Source organism: Aotus nancymaae, unplaced genomic scaffold, assembly GCF_030222135.1.
Source record: "Aotus nancymaae isolate 86718 unplaced genomic scaffold, 86718_ANA_hifiasm-v0.15.2.pri h1tg000067l, whole genome shotgun sequence".
In the NCBI taxonomy this organism is placed as follows: Eukaryota; Metazoa; Chordata; class Mammalia; order Primates; family Aotidae; genus Aotus; species Aotus nancymaae.
This window is the reverse complement of record NW_026988482.1, coordinates 19476626-19497184: the sequence shown is the minus strand read 5'-3', so window position 1 is coordinate 19497184 and position 20559 is coordinate 19476626. Positions and strand designations below refer to the sequence as shown.

The 20559-nt window shown below is 42.6% G+C and overlaps 1 protein-coding gene and 1 non-coding gene across 10 annotated transcripts in view; both read left to right on the top strand.

Moving 5' to 3' along the window:
* Positions 1-20559, top strand: part of ZNF445 (zinc finger protein 445) — a 64310-nt gene that overhangs the window by 22700 nt on the left and 21051 nt on the right. For 4 of the 9 annotated variants that reach the window (XR_010338965.1, XR_010338966.1, XM_064366981.1 and 1 more), the window contains one exon: positions 18854-19575. Coding sequence is in view for 6 of the 9 variants with exons in the window: in XM_064366981.1 (XP_064223051.1) it covers positions 19147-19575 (429 nt within the window). In the remaining 3 variants the exon portion in view is untranslated. Of the gene's footprint in view, positions 1-977; positions 1307-3308; positions 3455-5527; positions 5773-11140; positions 11163-18853; positions 19576-20559 lie in introns of those variants that run through there. The other 5 variants (XM_012470728.3, XM_012470729.3, XM_012470732.2 and 2 more) reach the window with 5 other exon arrangements.
* LOC135270881 (U4 spliceosomal RNA) lies at positions 7590-7730 on the top strand. Its single transcript, XR_010339038.1, has one exon. It is a non-coding gene; the product is annotated as a U4 spliceosomal RNA (small nuclear RNA).

The following is a 20559-nucleotide window of genomic DNA, read 5'->3' as shown; positions in this document are numbered from 1 at the left end:
AGCCACTGTGCCTGGCCTGCATTTTTTCTTAAATTGTGATTATTTTAGAAACTTGTTTGCTTAGTATCAGTTTATGTATCTTCTATACACTTACACTGGTAGGAAAACACAAAAGAGGCTAGCTAATGGGAACATTAAAAGGAAAACGAATTACATTGGCTATGAGGTGAAGAAACAATGTAACAGAAGGAAGAAAATCTCCTTGAAAGATGTCAAGCTCTTGAAAGTTTCCTTGTTCTTTTCAAAGCCATTTTCTTTGTGGGAACGAAACTGGGTTAGGGTATAAAGCTCTGGGAGGAGAGTCCTGAGAGCAAGATTCAGCTCAGGTTCCTTCTCAGCCCTGAGTGTAATTGTGATATAATCTCAGCAAGAAGAGAAATGAAGCATTTCTTCCATACTCAAAAGCTAGTTGGGACTTGGGAGGAAGCCTACGGCATTAAGATGCCTGAATTTCATTGGCAGGCTCAGCTACCTGCTGGGTAGCTATGTTCACTATGCTCTGGGTCTTTTCATTCAGAGTTTGAGAGGCCCATGATATCTTGGCTTTATTCATGTTCATGATTGCAGAGGCTGGGCTAACCTTTCTTTGACTCAAGGACTGGAATCCTCACTATATTCACAGGCGTTCACCCTGACCTTTCTGTTTGTTAGTCTTCTCATCACCTCCTTACAAATACTTTACTGACAGGCAAGGTGGCATGCACCTGTAACCCCAGCTACTCAGGTGGCCGAGGCAGAAGAATTGTGTGAGCCCAGGAGTTCAAGACCAAGCCTGGGCAATATAGTGAAACACTTGTTCCCTCTGCCCCTACAAAAAATCTGGAAGCTGCCTAGTGTGGAAAAAAGAAAATGTCACTGACCCTTTTGGACATTTATGCAGCAGCTGCTTTAGAACAGTCTTGCTTGGAGACTTATTTTTGGAGCTAATTTTACTGTGGGTGTCAATTTCCTGAGATTGGTCAGTGCCATTTATATTTTTCACTGGGTACATTTTTTGAAAGTATTTCTTAGGTCAGGCATAGAGGCTCATGCCTGTAATCCCTGCACTTTGGGAGGCCCAGGCAGGCAGATCAATTGGGGTCAGGAGTTCGAGACCAGCCTGGCCAACATGTTGAAACCCTATCTCTACTAATATTACAAAAATAGCTGGGTGTGGTGGCACATCCCTGTAGTCTCAGCTACTCCAGAGGCTGAGGCAGGAGAATTGCTTGAACCCTGGAGGCAGAGGTTGCAATGAGCCAAGGTCACACCATTGTACTCCAGCCTGGGCGACAAGAGTGAAACTCTGTCTCAAGAAAAAAAAAAGGTATTTCTCTCTGGCCTCAGTTTCTTTCTCTTTAGACTAATTGCCAGATTTATCTTCACCTTTAGCAGCATTTTGGTTCATGTCATACTTTTCTTTCTCTTTTGTCTGTTCTGCAAGTTTGGCTGTGAATGTCTCTCTCCTTTTTCTGTTTTTTTTTTTTCAGCTTCCTCCTGATCAGGTGTTTCTTCTTCCCTTTTGTGCTGCTGGAATGCACCGAGATTGGAGCCTTCTTCTCCTGGTCCTGAAGCTCCCACTGCTTTTCAGCCTTCTTTTGCTGTTGTGTGTCTTTGGGTCTCCTTTTATAGACCTTCAGTTATTTATTTTATCTCTTCTTTCATTTCCGCCCCCCCTTTGAATACTTACTCTTACTCCACTCCCCTTTCTCACAGCAAGGCTTCAGTTCTCTGCCAGAGCTTTAGCAGCTTTCTCAGCATGTGCGATCACTAATGTAGCTCTTTCCTGGCCCATGGAGTAGGGCTGTAGTCTCTTTGTTTTTGCTAGGTGATTGGATGCCTTCTAGTGTGAGTCTTCTTCACATCTTAGTTTACTGTCATTTGTTTTGACAATATTAACAGTACTTACTGAGAGCAGAGGACAGTGGATAGGTATTGGTTTAGAGCAAATGTAGAAGGTAGTGGCTCTGTTTTAATATCATAAGTGTAACTCCTTTTACATTTGCTTCACAGTGGTGGGAGATGGAGGGGGTCAGCATTTTCAGAAGATATGACCTTCATCTGTGACTTTGTGCACAGAGTAATGGGACCACTTTGCAACAAGTTCTAAGACCTGTTGTCCATCTCACACTTTTTGTAGACTCTCCAGCTCTTGTCTCAGGAGTCTTCAGTTTGTCAGCTCAGTGGCTGGTTTTGGGCATTTTGGAGCCTGGAGTAGCTTGATGGCTGTTACTGATGGATCTTTCCCACCAATAATGTCTGGGTACTTTTATAACTAGATAAAGAAGGTTTTAGGGACAAGAAGATGGCTGATGAGATTGCTCTCCAGACTGAACCAAGAGACATATTATAGAAATCCAGGATGCAGGTGATCTGGACAGAGTTAGCTGATCCTATGTCTGTGGAACATTAATGGCAGCACTGCTTGTATTTCTTTTTGTTTTATTCCGCTTGTTGCCGGCTTCTACTTTGTTTCTGTTTTCTTTCTGGATAGGTTTTCTTTCTGTCGTCATCATGTTGCTTTTGCTTTTGTTTTGCATGTTGTGTTCTGGTAGTATTTTGCTCTTCTTGTTCTCTGCCTCACTTGCCTGTTGTTTTGTTTCTTACATCTGTTCACCTGGATTTCTCCTTCCTTTTGTAGTTGCTCGAGCTGAAGCCTCTGTTTCTACTCAAGTCCACCCTCAAGACTGTGCTGGCCCTTCCACTGTGTGCCTGCCATCTTCAGTTCTAGGAGTTGATACTCAATTGCTTTACTTCTTAAGCAGAATTATTGATCACTTTGCTAATTAAAATGTAATGGGTAACAATTTAGGCAACATAGACATAAGAAAGGAGAGCCCTCTCATCCCACCTCCCCGTGGAAATCATGGCTAAAAACACTTTGGTAGCGAGGCTTAGGAGCTTTTATGTGCATATGTAAACTGTGCTTTACTTTTCATTTGCTTTAAAATGTAAATGACAGTATAACTATGCTTTCTATAGCTTGCTTTTCAATGTACTTTTTTTTAAGAAATAAAAGACAAAAAATACTGTTGTAACCCAGCGAGCATGAAGTCACCACTGAGATAAAGACTAGGCCAAACTGCAGGGTCTTTATTGCCGGCGGCCATGGAGGACTCGCTTCTCTCTAACCCATGGCCCGGAAAGGAGGGTGTCAAGACCCTTTATGCCCGTAAACCACCTCCTGGGTGCGGGTGGGGGCAAGGGGCTTCGGACATTCCGAGGGTCAGTGGACTTTGGACATTCCGAGGGCCAGGGGACTTTGGACATTCCGATTGTTACTTAAGTGGTTCACAGAAGTCAAGATAAGCGTTAGTTTACACATTGTCTGGGTAGGGTGGGAAATTACAGACCTTAGTTGCATATTACAAGTCTTAATTTTTCTTAAATTGGCGCAGGGGCCAAAATGGCATTGGTTTGGACTGCTTGCCTGTCACATTAGAGTTACAGAGAACAGTTTCAACAGAAAGCCAAGGTATGGTCAAGGTATGCAGTTTATGGGGGCAATTTCCATGTCACAATATAAAGTTGCTTTTAAATACGATTCTCTACCTTCCTACCCCTACCACCAGTAAGAATTTTTGTGAATCCTTCCAGGCTTTTAAAATTTCTTTCAGTAGTTACAGGTACATCTCACAGACATGCATGTACACACACACACACACACACACACACACACACACACTTGTACTTTTAAAATAATTTTTATTTAGGATGTGCTTTTAAACTTGCACATATTTTTGTTATTGTTGGGAAAAGCAGTCATGCACAGTTTCTCACTCCTTACTTGACTATGTAGGAGTGTCCTTGGAAGTCAGGCATTGTGGCTCATGCCTGTAATCCCAGTGCTTTGGGAGGCCAAGTCAGGAGGATCTCTTGAAGCCCGGAATTTGAGATTGGCCTGGGCAACACAGTGAGACCCTGTCTTTTTTTTTTTTTTTAAAAAGGCAGGGTGAGGTTGGCACATGTCTGTAGTCTCAGCTACTCAGGAGGCTGAGGTGGGATCACTCAAGCCCAGTTGTTTGAGGCTGCAGTGAACTTTGATCATGCTACTGCACTCCAGCCTGGATGACAGAGTGAGAAAAAGAGTGACTTTGGGCCTGAAACATTTCCTTGCAAAAGAGTTCGAGTCCTCACAACCTTTGCTGGGTTTAACATCTTGTGAGGGACTATCTTGTTTTTCTGCACTTGATGTACTCATGTACTCCTTTGTTTTTTTTTTTTTTGAGAAGGAGTTTTGCTCTGTCACCCAGGCTGGAGTACAGTGGCATGATCTCAGCTCACTGTGCAACCTCTACCTCCTGGGTTTAAGTCATTCTCCTGCCTCAGCTTCCTGAGTAGCTGAGATTACAGCCGCATGCCTCCATACCTGGCTAATTTTTGTATTTTTAGTAGAAATAGGGTTTCTCCTTGTTGACCAGACTGGTCTCAAACTCCTGACCTCAGGTAATCCTCCCACCTCAGCCTCCCAAAGTGCTGGGATTACAGGCGTGAGCTACCATGCCAGACCTTCTTTTTTCTGTTTAAGTGCATGAATCAGCAGCCCTCATTCATGCCCCTAGCTTTCTGCATTTCAGACCCCACAGGGGATGGATTAAGGTCTTTCTACTGCAATATGAAGTGTGTATACACACACCACCTGTGTAGACTGTGGAGTGGTTCTGCTGGCCACAAGGGACCAACATGTTGCAAGGGACTGGATCTTGTGTACTCTCTGTTCATAAGTAAACACTGTACCCTTGAACTTGGTGTGGGTGGTGTCTGTTCTCAATGATCTCAAGTAATACACTGTCTCTTCCTTGGGTGACACCTAGTTGTCTTGTAACCTTGGCTACAGAGCCTTATCACCTGGCATACAGTGAAGCAGTTATGTTGATGTATAACAATCCTAGTACATTCCTTTTAGGTGTGTGAATATTTTATCCTATAAAATACTTTTTTTAAAGAGACAGACTCTCACTATCTTCCCCAAATGCTGGAATTACAGGCATGAGCCATTGTACCAAATGCTACACTTTATAACTGCCCAAGGGGTTCACATTGCCCACTGCCTAGGCAGAGCTGATTCATCAAGATAGGAGAATTGCAATAGAGAAAGAGTGATTCAGGCAGACCTGGCTCTGTGGGAGACCAAAGCTTTATTATTACTCAAATCAGTCTCCCCCAGCGTTTGGGGAGCAAAGTTTTTAAGGATAACTTGGTGAATTGGAGGAAACTAGTGAGCCAGGACTACTGATTGGTCAGAGATGAAATCATAGAGAGTCAGAGCTGTCTTCTTCCACTGAGTCAGGTCCTGGGTGGGGGCCACAAGATCAGATGAGCCAGTTTATTGATCTGGGTTATACCAGCTAATCCATCAAGTGCAGGATCTGCAAGATATCTCAGGCACTGATATTAGGAGCAGTTTAGAGAGGGTCAGAATCTTGTAGCCTCTAGCTGCATGACTCCTAAATCATAAAATCTTGTGGCTAATGTTAGTCCTGCAAAGGCAATTTAATCCCCAGGCGAGAAGGAGGTCTGCTTTGGGAACAGGTCTGCTGTTACCGTCTTTGTTTAAACTATAAACTATAAGTTTCTCCGACAGCTTGGAGGTTAGAAGCAAGATGGAGTCAGTTAAGTTAGATCTCTTTCACTGTCTCAGTCATAATTCTGCAAATGGCAGTTTCAGTCCCTCCCTTTGGGTTTTATAGCACCTTAATAAAATGTAGGCTATGAAGATGGGAAAAGGCCTTTGATTGCTGTGGCTTCTTCCTGCTGACAGGGGACATAATGGGAGTGGGAGTGAGCCCCAAGGTGAGAAGAGAAGAACCACTTTGCAACTGTCTGAATGTATTCATGCAGGCCTGGCTGGGCATTCATGGCTTGCATGGCAAAACATTAGTATTTTCATCTATAACTTTACTACAGTGTTTAAGTGAAACAGACTACTGTAAAGTAAACAATGAGTCCTAGGATGAGGAGTACAATTCCCAGTTTTAAAAGCAAAGATTGGCCAGGCACGGTGGCTCATGCCTATAATCCCAGCACTTTGGGAGGCCTAGATGGGTGGATCGCAAGGTCAGGAGTTCAAGACCAGCCTGGCCAACATAGTGAAACCCCCATCTCTACTAAAAATACAAAAAATTAGCCAGGCGTGCTGGTGGGCACCTGTACTCCCACCTACTCCGGAGGCTGAGGCAGGAGAATCGCTTGAACCTAGGAGGCAGAGGCTGCAGTGAGCTGAGATCATACCATTGCACTCCAGTGTGGGTAACAGTGCGAGACTCTGTCTTTTTTTAAATAAATAGAAAAAAAAAAACCCAAAAAAACAAAGATTTGAAAGCATTAGTTTGGGGACTTCTAACCCACAGAGAATTTAGCATTTAGTCTAAACTGCAGGAAAAAACTTCAAGAACAGCTAACAACATTGTACTATAGGTTTTCTTTTGAAGCATAATTTTTCTCTCTCCAGTCCCCATTTTTATTAAAAAGAAATCATGATAGAACTGATTTGTTTATAAAATAAACTTTAGTCTTACTGTACTTGGCCTGATTATTTGTATAATTTCAGCATGAAATTATTTTTCACTTAAGCTTTTTAAGTTGGCTTTGATAGAACTCTGTTCCATGAAGAATTTCAGCTAAGACTTTTTAAAAGCAGAGCCCAGCCATGGGTTTGTACTCTCAAATACCTATGAGTTGGGCAAATTCCTTTCCTTTTGAGGTCCCAAGATAACCTGGGGTTCCTGGGCCTGTTAGGAAGTGACATTCTTTAGTTACCACAGATCAGGATCCTTGTACAGGACTCTATGTGGCCAAGGTATGAGGCCAAATTCCCCAACAGGCTTTAATTGGCTCTATAAGTCAACTTTGATTCTTTAAAGGAAGCATGCAATTCCAGTTAAAGCCTTGGTAAAATAACCGATTTCTCTATTGTGTCCTGTAGCAAAACAAAACAAAACAAAACAAACAGATTCTTATTGCACTTACGCAATTAACTATAGTGCCATAAATTGAGAATATTCACAAATAGTTTCCAAATTCTGGAGAAATCAGCTAGAGAGGAGCAAATGTGCTCCAAATTTTGTTCACAGGAGAGTATTTTACTTATTAAAAGTTGCAAATAGTTCTAAAGAAATAAATTCTCTTGACTTGGAAAACAAAAGTTTTAGCAATGTTTAACACATTAGTTCTCCATGTTTTTCTCCTCTATTCCAAAAGCACAATTTTAAAAGTTATCTGACATCTGCATTCAGAGTCCCATATCTGATTATAAATTACCTTTTGAAAAGGACCAAAGCAGGACAAAATGTCTGTGGATCACAGAAGTCTGTAGCCACTATTAAAGCTACAATTGACTAGGAATTTTGGTTACTTCTGTGGCAACAACAATTTCACATAACAATTGTAATTATTAATAATATACACTAAATTATGTCAACATTATAGAAGTTTCCCATAATTTTGGAATATATACTAATAACATATTTATACAAATACAGTCCGAAGTAAGCGAAACACCATTCACTCTTCTATTTGGAATTTGTTTCCTCTATTCTAATGTCACAGTCTCCAGAGTTATTAATCAGAATCCTGCATTTAAGAGCACCTGTTAAATTGTGTATCTGATTAGCTTTGTGCAGTGGCAGTATCGTAGCCAATGAGGTTTATCTGAGGTGCGATTATTGCTAATTGAAAACTTTTCCCAATACCCCGCCGTGACGACTTGCAATACAGTTGGCACTGGCAATTTTTGACAGTCTCTACGGAGACTGATTAAAAAAAAAAATTGTGTAACTGATTATAAAACCATCTTTTAAAGAGGACCAAAATGAGACAGCAATTGTCTGTGAATGACAATAACATTTTAGGGCAGCCACAGTTAAAGAAACATAATTGACAAGGAAATTTGTTACCTCTGTGGCACACAGTCTGTTAACAAAATTATCATAATTGTTACTGATAACATATATTAAGTCATATTAAAATTATAGGGGTTTTACATAATTTTGGAATATATACCAATAACACACTTACACAAATATAGACCAAAGAAAGTCAAACACCATTTTATATTTGACAGTGCTTCCTGTATGATTTTTGTACCAAATAAGCCAAATGTCATTTTTGGACTTTAGAGGACCTAATATCTAAAATATTAGGTTAGAAAGAAACAAAATTTATAATTTGATTTTGGAAAGTTTGTCAAATAGCAAAGGTTTAAAACACTAGATATCACAAAATAGAATTCCAGTTCACCATAAGTCATTCATTTGGCCAAAATGATAACTCTGAAAAAATTTTTTTTAAAAAGAAAAACTTTTATTCTGATAGAGGAGACTTAGCTTTTCAAAGAAGACCCAATGAAGATAGCATGAGGCCAACTCAATCTCTCTTCTCTCCTTTTTTTTCCCTGCCGTTTACCCAAAGGAGAAAACAAAACCCTTTTATTATTTTTTAACATTACTTAAAAATCATCTTCAAAAGACAAAACCAAATTTGATGTTTGTATTAGTACATCTTTAATGTTAAATCTAGTTTTGTTGTTGTTGTTGTTGTTTTTTGAGACAAAGTCTTGCTCTGTACAGGCTGGAGTGCAGTGGCATGATCTTGCCTCACCATAATCTCCGCTTCCCATGTTCAAGCGATTCTCCTGCCTCAGCCTCCGGAGCAGCTGGGATTACAGGCTCGTGTCACTGCATCTGGCTAAGTTTTTGTATTTTTAGTAGAAATGGGGTTTCACCATGCTGGCCAGGCTGGTCTCAGACTCCTGACCTCAGGCAATCTGCCTACCTCGGCCTCCCAAAGTGCTGGGATTACAGGCGTGAGCCACCGTGCCTGGCCAAGTAAGCAATCATGTACTTAGAGTGGAGCCTAGGACATCAGACAGAAATGAAGGTCTGACTCTTTTTAGCATAGCTATCAGGCATAGCTGTCAATGTGTCCCAAGGCCTTATCTATAATCTAATGCTCCAAAGTAGGTAAATTGAACAGTTCTCAAAAGTCAAAGAGTTTGACTTTAAAGCATTTGGCAAATATGATATCTGACCTTAATTTAGGCCAAATGTCTACATTTTCAAAATAGTTTATTTTACCAGTCTTTAAAACTGTCTTTATTTCCGAAAGAGTACTAAAGTCATATGAACAAAAAGGCCTTAAAGTTTCTATTTATCTGACAAAATATTTGATTTAAGTGCCTACCTTCCTAGGCCGATTAATAAGAGCTCTTTTATATATAAACATACAACACATATAAACACACAGACAGTCAAAAGATTCAGCACTTGTAAGATTTTTGATTTGCCTGTTTCTTAATTGGATTGCTGGCTTCAGGGTTGAGCACTTGGAGGAATGGGGCCAGGAAAGCATGCCTTTCTAGGGCAAAATAAGCAGCTGAAGGCAAAGACAGATCCCCAAAATTAAGGGTGCCTTTTTATACTTGGATACTGGATCCTGGATCCCCAAAAGGAGGCGGGAAATGCTATGGGAGAAGACAGTGCAGTGCTTTTTTTTTTTTTTTCAGAGATGGAATCTCATTGCGACATGCAGGCTTTCAATGGCATGATCTCAGCTCACTGCAGCCTCCACTTCCCAGGTTCACCAGCTCACTGCAACCTCCACTTTCCAGGTTCAAGCGATTCTCCTGCCTAAGCCTCCCGAGTAGCTGGGACTACAGGCACATGCCACCACGCCTGGCTACTTTTTGCATTTTCCTAGAGATGGTGTTTCACCACATTGGCCAGCCTGGTCTCGAACTCCTGACCTCCAGTGATCCACCCACCTCAGCCTCCCAAACTGCTGGGATTATAGGCATAAGCCACCATGCCCAGCTGACAGTGCAGTGCTTCTACCCTGCATTTCATTGCAAGGCAACCCAAAGCCAATTGGCCCATTTTGTAATCAGCCCATCTCTCATAGGATTCTCATCTCCCAGTGAGGGGTGGGGATGTTTCCTTACCTTCCAGGTGGCCAAGAACATGCTTCTCTGATCCAAGTGTGCAAAGGAGTCGAGTATCCCTCCATAACTACTATTAGCTATCCCTTAAAACATATTTCCTGGCCGGGCGCGGTGGCTCAAGCCTGTAATCCCAGCACTTTGGGAGGCCGAGGCGGGTGGATCACGAGGTCAAGAGATCGAGACCATCCTGGTCAACATGGTGAAACCCCGTCTCTACTAATACAAAAAATTAGCTGGGCACGGTGGCGCGTGCCTGTAATCCCAGCTACTCAGGAGGCTGAGGCAGGCGAATTGCCTGAACCCAGGAGGCGGAGATTGCGGTGAGCTGAGATCGCGCCATTGCGCTCCAGCCTGGGTAACAAGAGCGAAACTCCGTCTCAAAAAAAAAAAAAAAAAAACATATTTCCTACCTAGTTATTATATACCAAAGCTCTCTTAAAATGCGAAGTAATTTCTGTACCCCAAAACTCAAAACTATCAGATAACACAATGCAAAACAGAACAGAGCCTTTGATTTTGAAAGGGATTTATCTGCTTTTAATTCCTGTGGTTTCATGAGGAAAGCAGAGGTGTTTTTTGTTGTTGTTTTTTTTCCCCAAACGGGGTCTCTGGTGCCTCCTCTGTTTTTCCCAATGAGATTCAGGCTACCAGAAGTTACCTTATGGCCTCTAATGTGTGCATCAAGAGAGGCAAGACAGGCTGGGCTCAGTGGCTCATGCCTGTAATCCCAGCACTTTGGGAGGCTGATGCAGGCGAATCACCTGAGGTCAGTAGTTTGAGACCAGCCTGGCCAACATGTGAAACCCTGTCTCTACTAAAAATATAAAAATTAGCTGGGTATGATGGCAGGCACCTGTAATCCCAAATACTTGGGAGGCTGAGGCAGGAGAATTGCTTGAACCTGGGAGGCGGAGGTTGTGGTGAGCTGAGACCACACCATTGCACTCTAGCTGCTTGGGTGATAGAGCGAGACTCCATCTCAAAAAAACAAGGCAAGACAAAAAAAAGGAAAAAAAAATTCAGTCTACTGAGAAGAGAAAACCTTTTACTAGAAAAACAAGTTCCAAGAAGAGAAAAACATAAAGGCCTTTTATGTATACCTATAGCTTGCTTATTCACTTTTAATTAAGCTTTTAACCATAGCACTCTTTAAAAAAATACTGAAACAGACTGGATGGAAGAGAAACAGAAACCTTCAGAAAAGAACAAATAGGAAGTCTATTTCCTTTGCATGCAAAATGGTGAGGTAAGGTTTATTTCCTCTTAGGCTAATGGTAAAAAATAAGTCGTAGCATTTTGAAGAACTGGAAGATGTGGACAGATTTCTAATAATGCAAGTCTTGCTAGTTACCTTCTTTTTCTCCAGGAAGCTCTTCAGGATAACCCACTCATATTTTTCTCGAGAGGGTTGGATACCCATTTTCTGTGTCATCATCATAACCCCCTTGTTAAATATATTTATTTTAATTACAAAAAAATGTAATTGCCCAACTTTAGCCATGTCAAGTGGCCAATATTTTTGGCTTTTGAATTCTATCACACCATATGAAATTAATCAGTTTTAACTAAGGTTATAACTTAACCATGGACGTATAGGTGTCTCAAAGAGATGGTAAGCAGTTTCTTTTTTTTTTTTTTTTACAAGATTTAGAATCTCCTTCAGGGTAGTTTAGAGAAAGGAAAATTCAAGATAGGAAATCAGAAGCTATCCTTGGGCGGGAAGTGGGAGGTGATCCTCAATAAACGGCAAAGTTACATAAATAAAAAACCAGAAAGGAATCATTCTGGAAGCCAAGAATAGAACCTAGGCTGCCATTGTCAAAAAGCAAAGCCTTAGCTACTGAGTTAGAGCTGTGAGCAGTTTCTGTTGCTCAATTTCAAGATTGCAAAGGCTTTTTAACTGCTCAAGATAATTTTTAGGGCTAACTATGACATAAACCTCAAAATTCCTGTCCTCTGGATGGCGGAAACCAAGAGAAAGTATCCCCACACGGTCACAAAGTTAAGCTTTCAAGGACACAAACAAGACAAAGGCCAGGCATGCTGGCTCACACCTGTAATCCTAACACTTTGGGAGGCCTATGGAGGTGCATCGTCTGAGCTCAGGAGTTTGAGACCAGCCTGGGCAACATGGTGAAACCCCGTCTCTACTAAAATATAAAAAATTTGCTGAGCGTGGCAGTGTGTTCCTGTAATCCCAGCTACTCGGGAGGCTGAGGCAGGAGAATTGCTAGAACCTGGGAGGTGGAGGTTGCAGTGGGCCGAGATTACGCCACTGCACTCCAGCTTGGGCAACAGAGCAAGACTCTGTCCCTTACAAAAAAAAAAAAAAAAAAGACTGGGTTCACACCTGTAATCCCAGCACTTGGGAGGCTGAGGCAGGAGGATCACAAGATCAGGAGTTGGAGATCAGCCTGACCAACATGGTGAAACCCTGTCTCTACCACAAAAAAAAAAAAAATAAAAAAATAAAAAATCATACAGTATTGGTTTCAGAGATCTGTAGCAAAGTTTGTAACTGACTAGCCTGCTAGGCTGGCTTGAAAAGTGGACTTATAGGGGTCCTAAACCCACGTTCTTCCTGTGATATTCCTTTCTCCATTACAGAACACAGAAAGACAAATTCTTAGCCCAAAATAACCAGATTTGCTGTCACCTAAGACTAGTCTTGCAAATTCTTTTTCTATTAATCAAATGCTTGCAGAGAGACAAATAGTGACATTTACCATTTACCCAGACAAAGAAAGAGAGAGAGACCAGAAACTTAGCTGATAAGAATTTCTTACCCTTTTTTGCCAGCATACCAGGTTTCCGGGCTCCATTTCTCTGCAGCTTCCAGAAGAATGGAGCAACTTCTGATGACCCTGCTCGCTGCACCATAGCTGTGGGGTTCAAGCCACTTTACAAGAGAAAATCACCCTTTTCTGTTTTATGGAACCATAGGCAAGATTCTTAATTTGCAAGATGCTGCCCAACAGGCTGCATGGGGAACCGAATTAACATTTTCCATCCCAGCAAAACACACATAACAAAACAGACATTAGTCACCTTGTTCAGCACCCAGTGTCAACCTGGCAAAGCTCGAACTTTTTTCCATTGGTCCGTGTTGTCTTTGATCGATTCCAGGTGGGAAGGGACAACCTCCAAATGGTAATTCATAGTGGGGTCTCTGCGCAAGAAGAGCAGATACTCGTCCCAAGAGACAGGCCTATTGAGCCTTCTTTAATGCTCAATCGAATGTGACCAGACAAGGAGAGTTCTTTGAGTTAGGCCTGCTGGACTTCCATCAGCAGCCCCTCTAAGATCTCTTCCACACATACAAATTCACACAAAAATGAGACCCACAGAAGGCCTTCCAAATCATATCCCTAACCAAGAGTATCCCTTCCAAATTATCCTCCTATTCTCTGTCTGAGAAACCTCCTTGAAATCTTCCTGATTGAGTAGAAGTCTTCCAAACTAGCACTCTTCCTACTAGTTAGAAAAAGTGCCCCCAGAATCTGAACAGACATCCACAATGGTGCTACAGACACAGACACCCCATGGGGGAGCTACAAACAGACACTCTAATGGGGCTACAGACACCACACCATAGGACTGCAGAACCTGCTGGGAGAAGGAAGGAGGTGTTGGAGGCACCTAGGATACTCACGAATGTAGACACCCTGCACTGGGGCTACAGACAGGCACTGTGTGATACAGCTGTAGTTAAGGGATGTCTCTCCAGGACTGTTTCTCCATTGCAGTTAAATCCGTGCACATTGGGTGGGCAGTACCCTGCCAGTAGAGAGTACCAGAGTCAGCCCCCAGTCCAAGAGAACTAGGTAGCTGCTTGGGCTGGCTTCTGGATCCATCGCTGGAGGAGGCCACTGAACCACGGGCAGGTAGCCACAAGGGCAGTCCCTGACAAGCCCCCAAATTTATAATCGCCCAAGGGGTTAACTTTGCCTGCTACCTAGACAGAGCCAATTCAAGACAGGGGAATTGCAATAGAGAAAGAGTAATTCATGCAGAGCTGGTTTGTGCGGGAGACCAGTAATTTATTATTATTCAAATCAGTCTCCCCAGCAATTGAGGGAGCAGAGTTTTTAAGGATAATTTGGTGGGTGGGGGGAAGTCAGTGAACTAGGAGTGCTGATCGGTCAGAGATCATAGGGAGTCACAGCTGTCTTCTTGCGCCCGAATCAGTTCCTGGGTGGGGCCACAAGATCAAATGAGTCAGTTTATTAATCTGGGTTGTGCCAGCTAATCCATCAAGTGCAGGGTCTGCAGAATATCTCAGGCATTGATTTTAGGAGCAGTTTAGGGTGGGTCAGAATCTTGTAGCTCCAGCTGTGTGACTCCTAAACCATAATTTCTAATCTTGTGGCTAATGTTAGTCCTGCAAAGGCAATCTAGTCCCAAGGCAAGAAGGAGATCTGCTTTGGGAAAGGGCTGTTACTGTCTTTGTTTAAACTATAAACAAAGTTTCTCCCAAAGTTAGTTCAGCCTATGCTCATGAATGAACAAGGCCAGCTTGGAGATTAGAAGCAAGATGGAATCAGTTAATTTAGATCTCGTTCATAGCCTCAGTCATAATTTTGTGAAAGCAGTTTCACTTTTCTTTAGGCCTATTGTTGGGCAAGTAGGTTGTTTTCATTATTGTGTTACAGAGTACTCTAGTGTACACCCATGTAAATGTCTGTATACCATGCATCTATTTTTCCAGGGTAGATTCTTGTTTTCTTTTATTTTTTAAATAGAAAAGGAGTCTTGCTGTGTTGCCCAAACTGGTCTTGAATTCCTGGGCTCAAGTGATCCTCCCATACTGGCCTTCTAAAGTGGTGGGATTATAGGCGTGAGCCACCATGTCTGGCTCTCAGGGTAGATTCTTAGAAAGGAAATTCCTGGGCCATAAAGAATGTGCTTTTTTAGTATAAATCTTTAACTAGAATTTATTCTCTCAGTGTGTGGTTTTATTTGTTGTTTTAATTTGGCTAGCCAGTTATCCCAATGCAATTCATTGAATAGTCTAATCTTTCCCACTGATTTGTATTGTTACCTCCATCATAGACCAAATATATATTTATTCATAAGCTCTTGTCAGGATTCTGTATATACTGTTTCTTTTTTTTTTTTTTTGAGACGGAGTCCCACTCTGTCGCCCAGGCTGGAGTGTGGTGATGCAATCTCAGCTCACTGCAACCTCCGCCTCCCAGGTTCAAGAAATTCTCCTGCCTTAGCCTCCTGAGTAGCTGGGACTGCAGGTGCATGTCACCACACCCAGCTAATTTTTTATTTTTAGTAGAGACGGGGTTTCACCATATTGGCCAGGCTGGTCTCAAACTCCTGACCTCAGGTGATCTGCTCGCCTTGGCCTCCCAAATTGCTGGGATTACAGGCATGAGCTACCGTGCCCAGCCGTAATGTTTCTTTTATCTACTATTTGCATATTCCTTCAGTAATACTCAATGTTTTCATTAATGTAGCTTTATAGTAAGCCTTAATGTCAAGTAGAACAAATCTTTTTACCTCTAAAAAGTTATCTTGGCTATTATTGGCCTTTTACTCATTTGCTTGAATTTTAGAATATGCTTATCAAGCCCTAAGAAGAGATACTGGAATTTGTTTGGGATTTTATTAACCACACATTACTTTAGGAAGAATTGGCATCTTAAAAAGATTTGTCTTCCCATACTTAAGATTTATTCAGATCTATTGTGTATTTTTGGCAAGGTTTTCTTTTTGTCTTTTAAGATCTTGTACATCTTTTATTAGCTTTACTTCTGCGTGTTTTATTCTGTTGTTGTTGTGTTGATTAATTTTCTGATTGATTGTTGCTCAGTTTGGTAGAGCAACTCACAAAACTCAGGGAAACACATTTCTCAATATATTGTAAAGGATATTTTAAAGGATACAATAAACAACTAGATGAAGAGATACATAGAGGGAGGTCTGGCAGTGTTCTAGGTACAGGAGCTTTCATTCCTGTGGCGTTGGGATGTGTCACTATCCTGGCACATGGATGAGTTCTTGTTCTTCCTGCAAGTCTCCACGAGTGCAGTTGTCCATAGTTCTCTGTACTTCATCCTCTTGGACCCTTTATGGAGACTTCATTGGGTAAGCATGATTGAAGCATGGACAACCATGTAAAATGTGACTGGACAAAAAGTTTGATCTCATACTGATAGACTGAGTGGGGACACTCAGTGAGGCTGTCAGTTCAAATTCTTCTTGGTCTCTCTGTGCAGCATTCCTACCTACTGAATATGAGGCAAGACTTCTGAAATGGGGGTCTTATGACTTACAATCAGATAAGATAGGTCAGAGAATTTATGGCCAGCATCAAGACAGAAAAGGGGGAAAGATTACCATATATTTTAGTTTCTTTGGCCTGCCTTGGGGAGATAAAGGAGCCAGTGAGAGGAGGGCAGGAAAAAGTCAGAGAGAGATGTTCTGTTTTCTGAGCCCTGCTTCTGAGGCCTAAAATGCCCCAATATTATAACAAAAGGCTATCTTACCTTTATCATTCTGAAGTTCCAAAGCTGCTTCAGGAACCAAGGACAAAGGCCAAATAATTTAACAAAAGATATGCTTATTGTTTTAGTCACTCAGGAAATAACAAGGGCTATGGGAGTTACGAGTCATGAACCATGGATAAGGACCAACGTGTACGTATATCATATCACAGGTATCAAACTTAAGAACTATTTGCCTCATCCTAGATCCTAAAGGTTTTCTCCTATGTGGTTTTTTTGTTTGCTTTTTGAGATGGGGTCTCACTCTGTTGCCCAGGCTGGAGTGCAGCGGCACGATCTCAGCTCACTGCAACCTCCACCTCCCGGATTCAAGTGATTCTCCTGCCTCAGCCACCACAGTAGCTGGGACTACAGTTGTGTGCCACTATGCCCAGCTAGGTTTTGTATTTTTAGTAGAGACAGGGTTTCACCATGTTGGCCAGGATGATCTCAATCTCCTGACCTCATGATCCTTCTACCTCGGCCTCCTGAAGTGCTGGGATTATAGGTGTAAGCCACCAAGCCCAGCGTCTTATGTTGTTTTCTAAAAATTGTATAGTTTTATGGCTTACATTTAAGTCTGTGATCCGTTTTGAATTCAAGTGTATAAGAGACGAGATTTCAGTCAGCTTTCCTTATTTTGCCTATGGATGTCCAGTTGCTCCGGCAACATTTGAGGAAAAGACTACCCTTCCTCTTTTGAACTGCTTTTGTATCTTTATCAAAAATCGATTGGAGGTTGGGCTCAGTGGCTCATGTCTGTAATCTCAGCTACTTAGGAGGCTGATGTGGGAGTATTGATTGCTTGAGGCCAAGAGTTTTAGGTAACATAGGCCCCATCTCTAAAAATAATTTTTAAGTTTTCTGGGTGTGGTGTCACATGCCTGTAGTCTCAGCTACTCAGGAGGCTGAGGCAAGAGGATCGCTTGAACCTAGGAGTTTGAGGCTACAGTGAGCCACGATCACACCACTGCACTCCAGCCTGGGCAGCAGCAAGAGACCTTGCCTTAAAAAAGAAATAAAAATCAGTTGGGTGTGTCGCAGGTATGGACTCCTACATAGTGATGTGATATATAGCACAAGCTCCTTCCTCAGGTATGAAGAAACAAACATCCTTCAGAGCTCAAAATATACTCCAGGTAGTCTCTTTTTTGAGATGGAGTCTCACTCTGTTGCCCAGGCTGGAGTGCAGAGTGCAGTGGCACGATCTTGGGTCATGCAAAGCTCTGCCTCTCAAGCTCAAGCAATTCTTGTGTCTCAGCCTCCCGAGTAGCTGGAACTACAGGCACATGCCACCATGCCCAGCTAATTTTTTGTATTTTTTGTAGAGTTGGAGTTTTGCCATGTTAATCAGGCTGGTCTCAAACTCCTAACCTCAAGGCATCCACCCACCTTGGCTGCCCAAAGTGCTATATCCTAAAAGTGGCTTGAACCCTTGGACACCACATTTTATGATGAATTATAAAAAGAAAAAGAAAAGTTGGGTGGGAAGCTGGATTAGTAGTTTTCAAATTATAATTTGTAACCCATTGTTGGGTCATAAAGTCAACTAGGGGATTCTCAGCATTTTCTTTTGTTTTTGAATTGCTCATTTGAGATATTTAAAAATATTATAATAGTAAAATCACATTTAATATTAAACAGATCAGTTGGGCATACTTGTGAGGTTCTGTTTCTGGTTTTTCTGTTTTATTCCATTGATCTATGTGTCTCTTCCTCCACCAATACTACACAGTCTTCATTACTGTAGCTCTAAGTCTTGAAATCAGGTAGACTGTTTTCAGGCTGATCCCTCCCACTTTATTCTTGTCATAATTGTTTTTTGTTTGTTTGTTGGCATGCTTGTTTGTTTTGAGACAGAGTCTTGTCTTGGTCAGGCCGGAGTGCAGTGGTGTGATCTCGGCTCACTGCAACCTCTGCCTCCCAGGTTCAGGTGATTCTCGTGCCTCTGCCTCCCGAGTAGCTGGGATTACAGGCACACACCACCATGCCCAGCTAAGTTTTTGTATTTTTAGTAGAGATGGGGTTTCGCCATGTTGCCCAGGCTGGTCTCAAACTCCTGAGCTTAGGCAATCCACCTGCCTCAGCCTCCCAAAGTGCTAGGATTACAGGTGTGAGCCACCTTGCCTGACCTGTCATAATTTTAGCTATTCTAATTCTATTGCCTTTTCACATAAATTTTAGGATAATCTTGTCTATTCATCTACAAAAAGATCTTGTTGAGATTTTGGTAGGAATTGCATTAGACCTATAGATCAATTTGGAGAGAATTTACATCTTTACTGTGTCACATCTTCCAGTACATGAATATGGTATGTCTGTTCATTTACTTAGATATTCTCGACTTTTTTCATTAGCCCTTTGTGTTTTTTACAAAGTTGTAATGTACAAGTTCAGTATATGTTTTAATGTAGGATATTTTCTTATCTTACTCCAATAGGGGACAACCTAGCTCTGATCTGCTTGATACTGGCGTGTACATCTGTGCAAATGCTCTTCTCATACAAACAAAGATGATCCCAACCACCAGGATCCAACTGCACCATGTATAATAGACATGATTCTCTCATCCCCTCCTGCACAGAAATGATGATTATTTCAGTCACTTGTCAAAGACTTCTGATGGCTCAGCAAATGGCATTGTTCTCTGCAGTGCTGAGAAGATACTTCTGAGGACCCAAATCTAAGGTGGACTTGGCTTGTGCTCTTCTGGGTAGTCCCTGAACAGGAGTGATGCCTCCAGGCAGGTGGCATGCTGTCTATCCAGCTCAGGCCCAGTCTTCAAGGGAGCGAGGGCGGTTTCAGACAGTAAAGAAGGAGGAAGAAGATGAAAGCTATACTCCAGTGCAGGCTGCCAGGCCACAGACACTCAACCGCCCTGGCCAGGAGCTGTTCCGCCAGCTCTTCAGACAGCTTCGCTACCATGAGTCTTCTGGGCCCCTAGAAACTCTGAGCCGGCTCCGGGAACTCTGTCGCTGGTGGCTGAGGCCTGATGTTCTCTCCAAGGCACAGATCCTGGAGCTGCTGGTGCTGGAACAGTTCCTGAGCATCCTGCCTGGGGAGCTCCGGGTCTGGGTGCAGCTCCATAACCCTGAGAGTGGTGAGGAGGCTGTGGCCTTGCTGGAGGAGCTGCAGAGGGACCTTGATGGGACATCATATAGGGTGAGTGTGAGCAAGTGTGTGGTGCCCAGGGAACTCTGCCTGCTGGTTAGCCAGCTTGTCTGGGGATGGGGGTGGCCCTCTGAACTATCAGTATAGAGGAATGCAGGGGAAGTCTTCCCTTCTTCCCGTGGTTCCTGAGCAACTGAGAACGGGACCCTGAGCTGTGGAACCTTTAGGATATACCCAAAGGAATATCAGCTTCAGATAGGGTCAGCAAGTCTCCATAAATGACAGTAACTTCTGAGCATCGTGGCTCACACATGTATTCCCAGCACTTTAGGAGGCTGAAGTGGGAGGATTGCTTGAGCCCAGGAGTTCAAGCCAGCCTGGACAACATAGGGAGACCCCCTACTGTCTCTATAAATAATTTAAAAATTAGGCCAGGCATGGTGGCTCACAGCTGTAATCCAAGCCCTTAGAGTCCAAGATGGGTAGATTGCTTGAGCACAAGAATTCATGACCAGCCTGGGCAACATGGCAAAACCCTGTTTCTACAAAAATTAGCTGGACATGGTGGCATGTGACTGTAGTCCCAGCTACTTGGGGGACTGAGGTGGGAGGATCGCTTTAACCCAGGAGATCAAGGCTGCAGTGTGCTGTGATTGCACCACTGCATTCCAGCCTGGGCGACACAGCAAGACCCTGTCTCAAAAACAAAACAAAAAAGGCCAGTAACTAGTCTTTGGACACAGTGGCTTACAGTATACAACGTCCATCTCCACATATTATCTAATTTTAGTTGAGACGAACCATAGCCCTGTAAAGTGGCAGGGGTTGGGACAGCAGTTAGGGTCAGGGCTCTTGGCTTCTCAGTGGGAGAGTACATGTTAAAACTCAGAAGAGCAGTCTGCGGGCACCATGTAGCTTTCTTCTCAGTAAGCTTTTTTTTTTTTTTTTTGAAGCATGCAGCACCATGTATTTTTAGTAGAGACGTAGTTTCATCATTTTGGCCAGGCAGATCTCAAACTCCTGACCTCAGGTGAT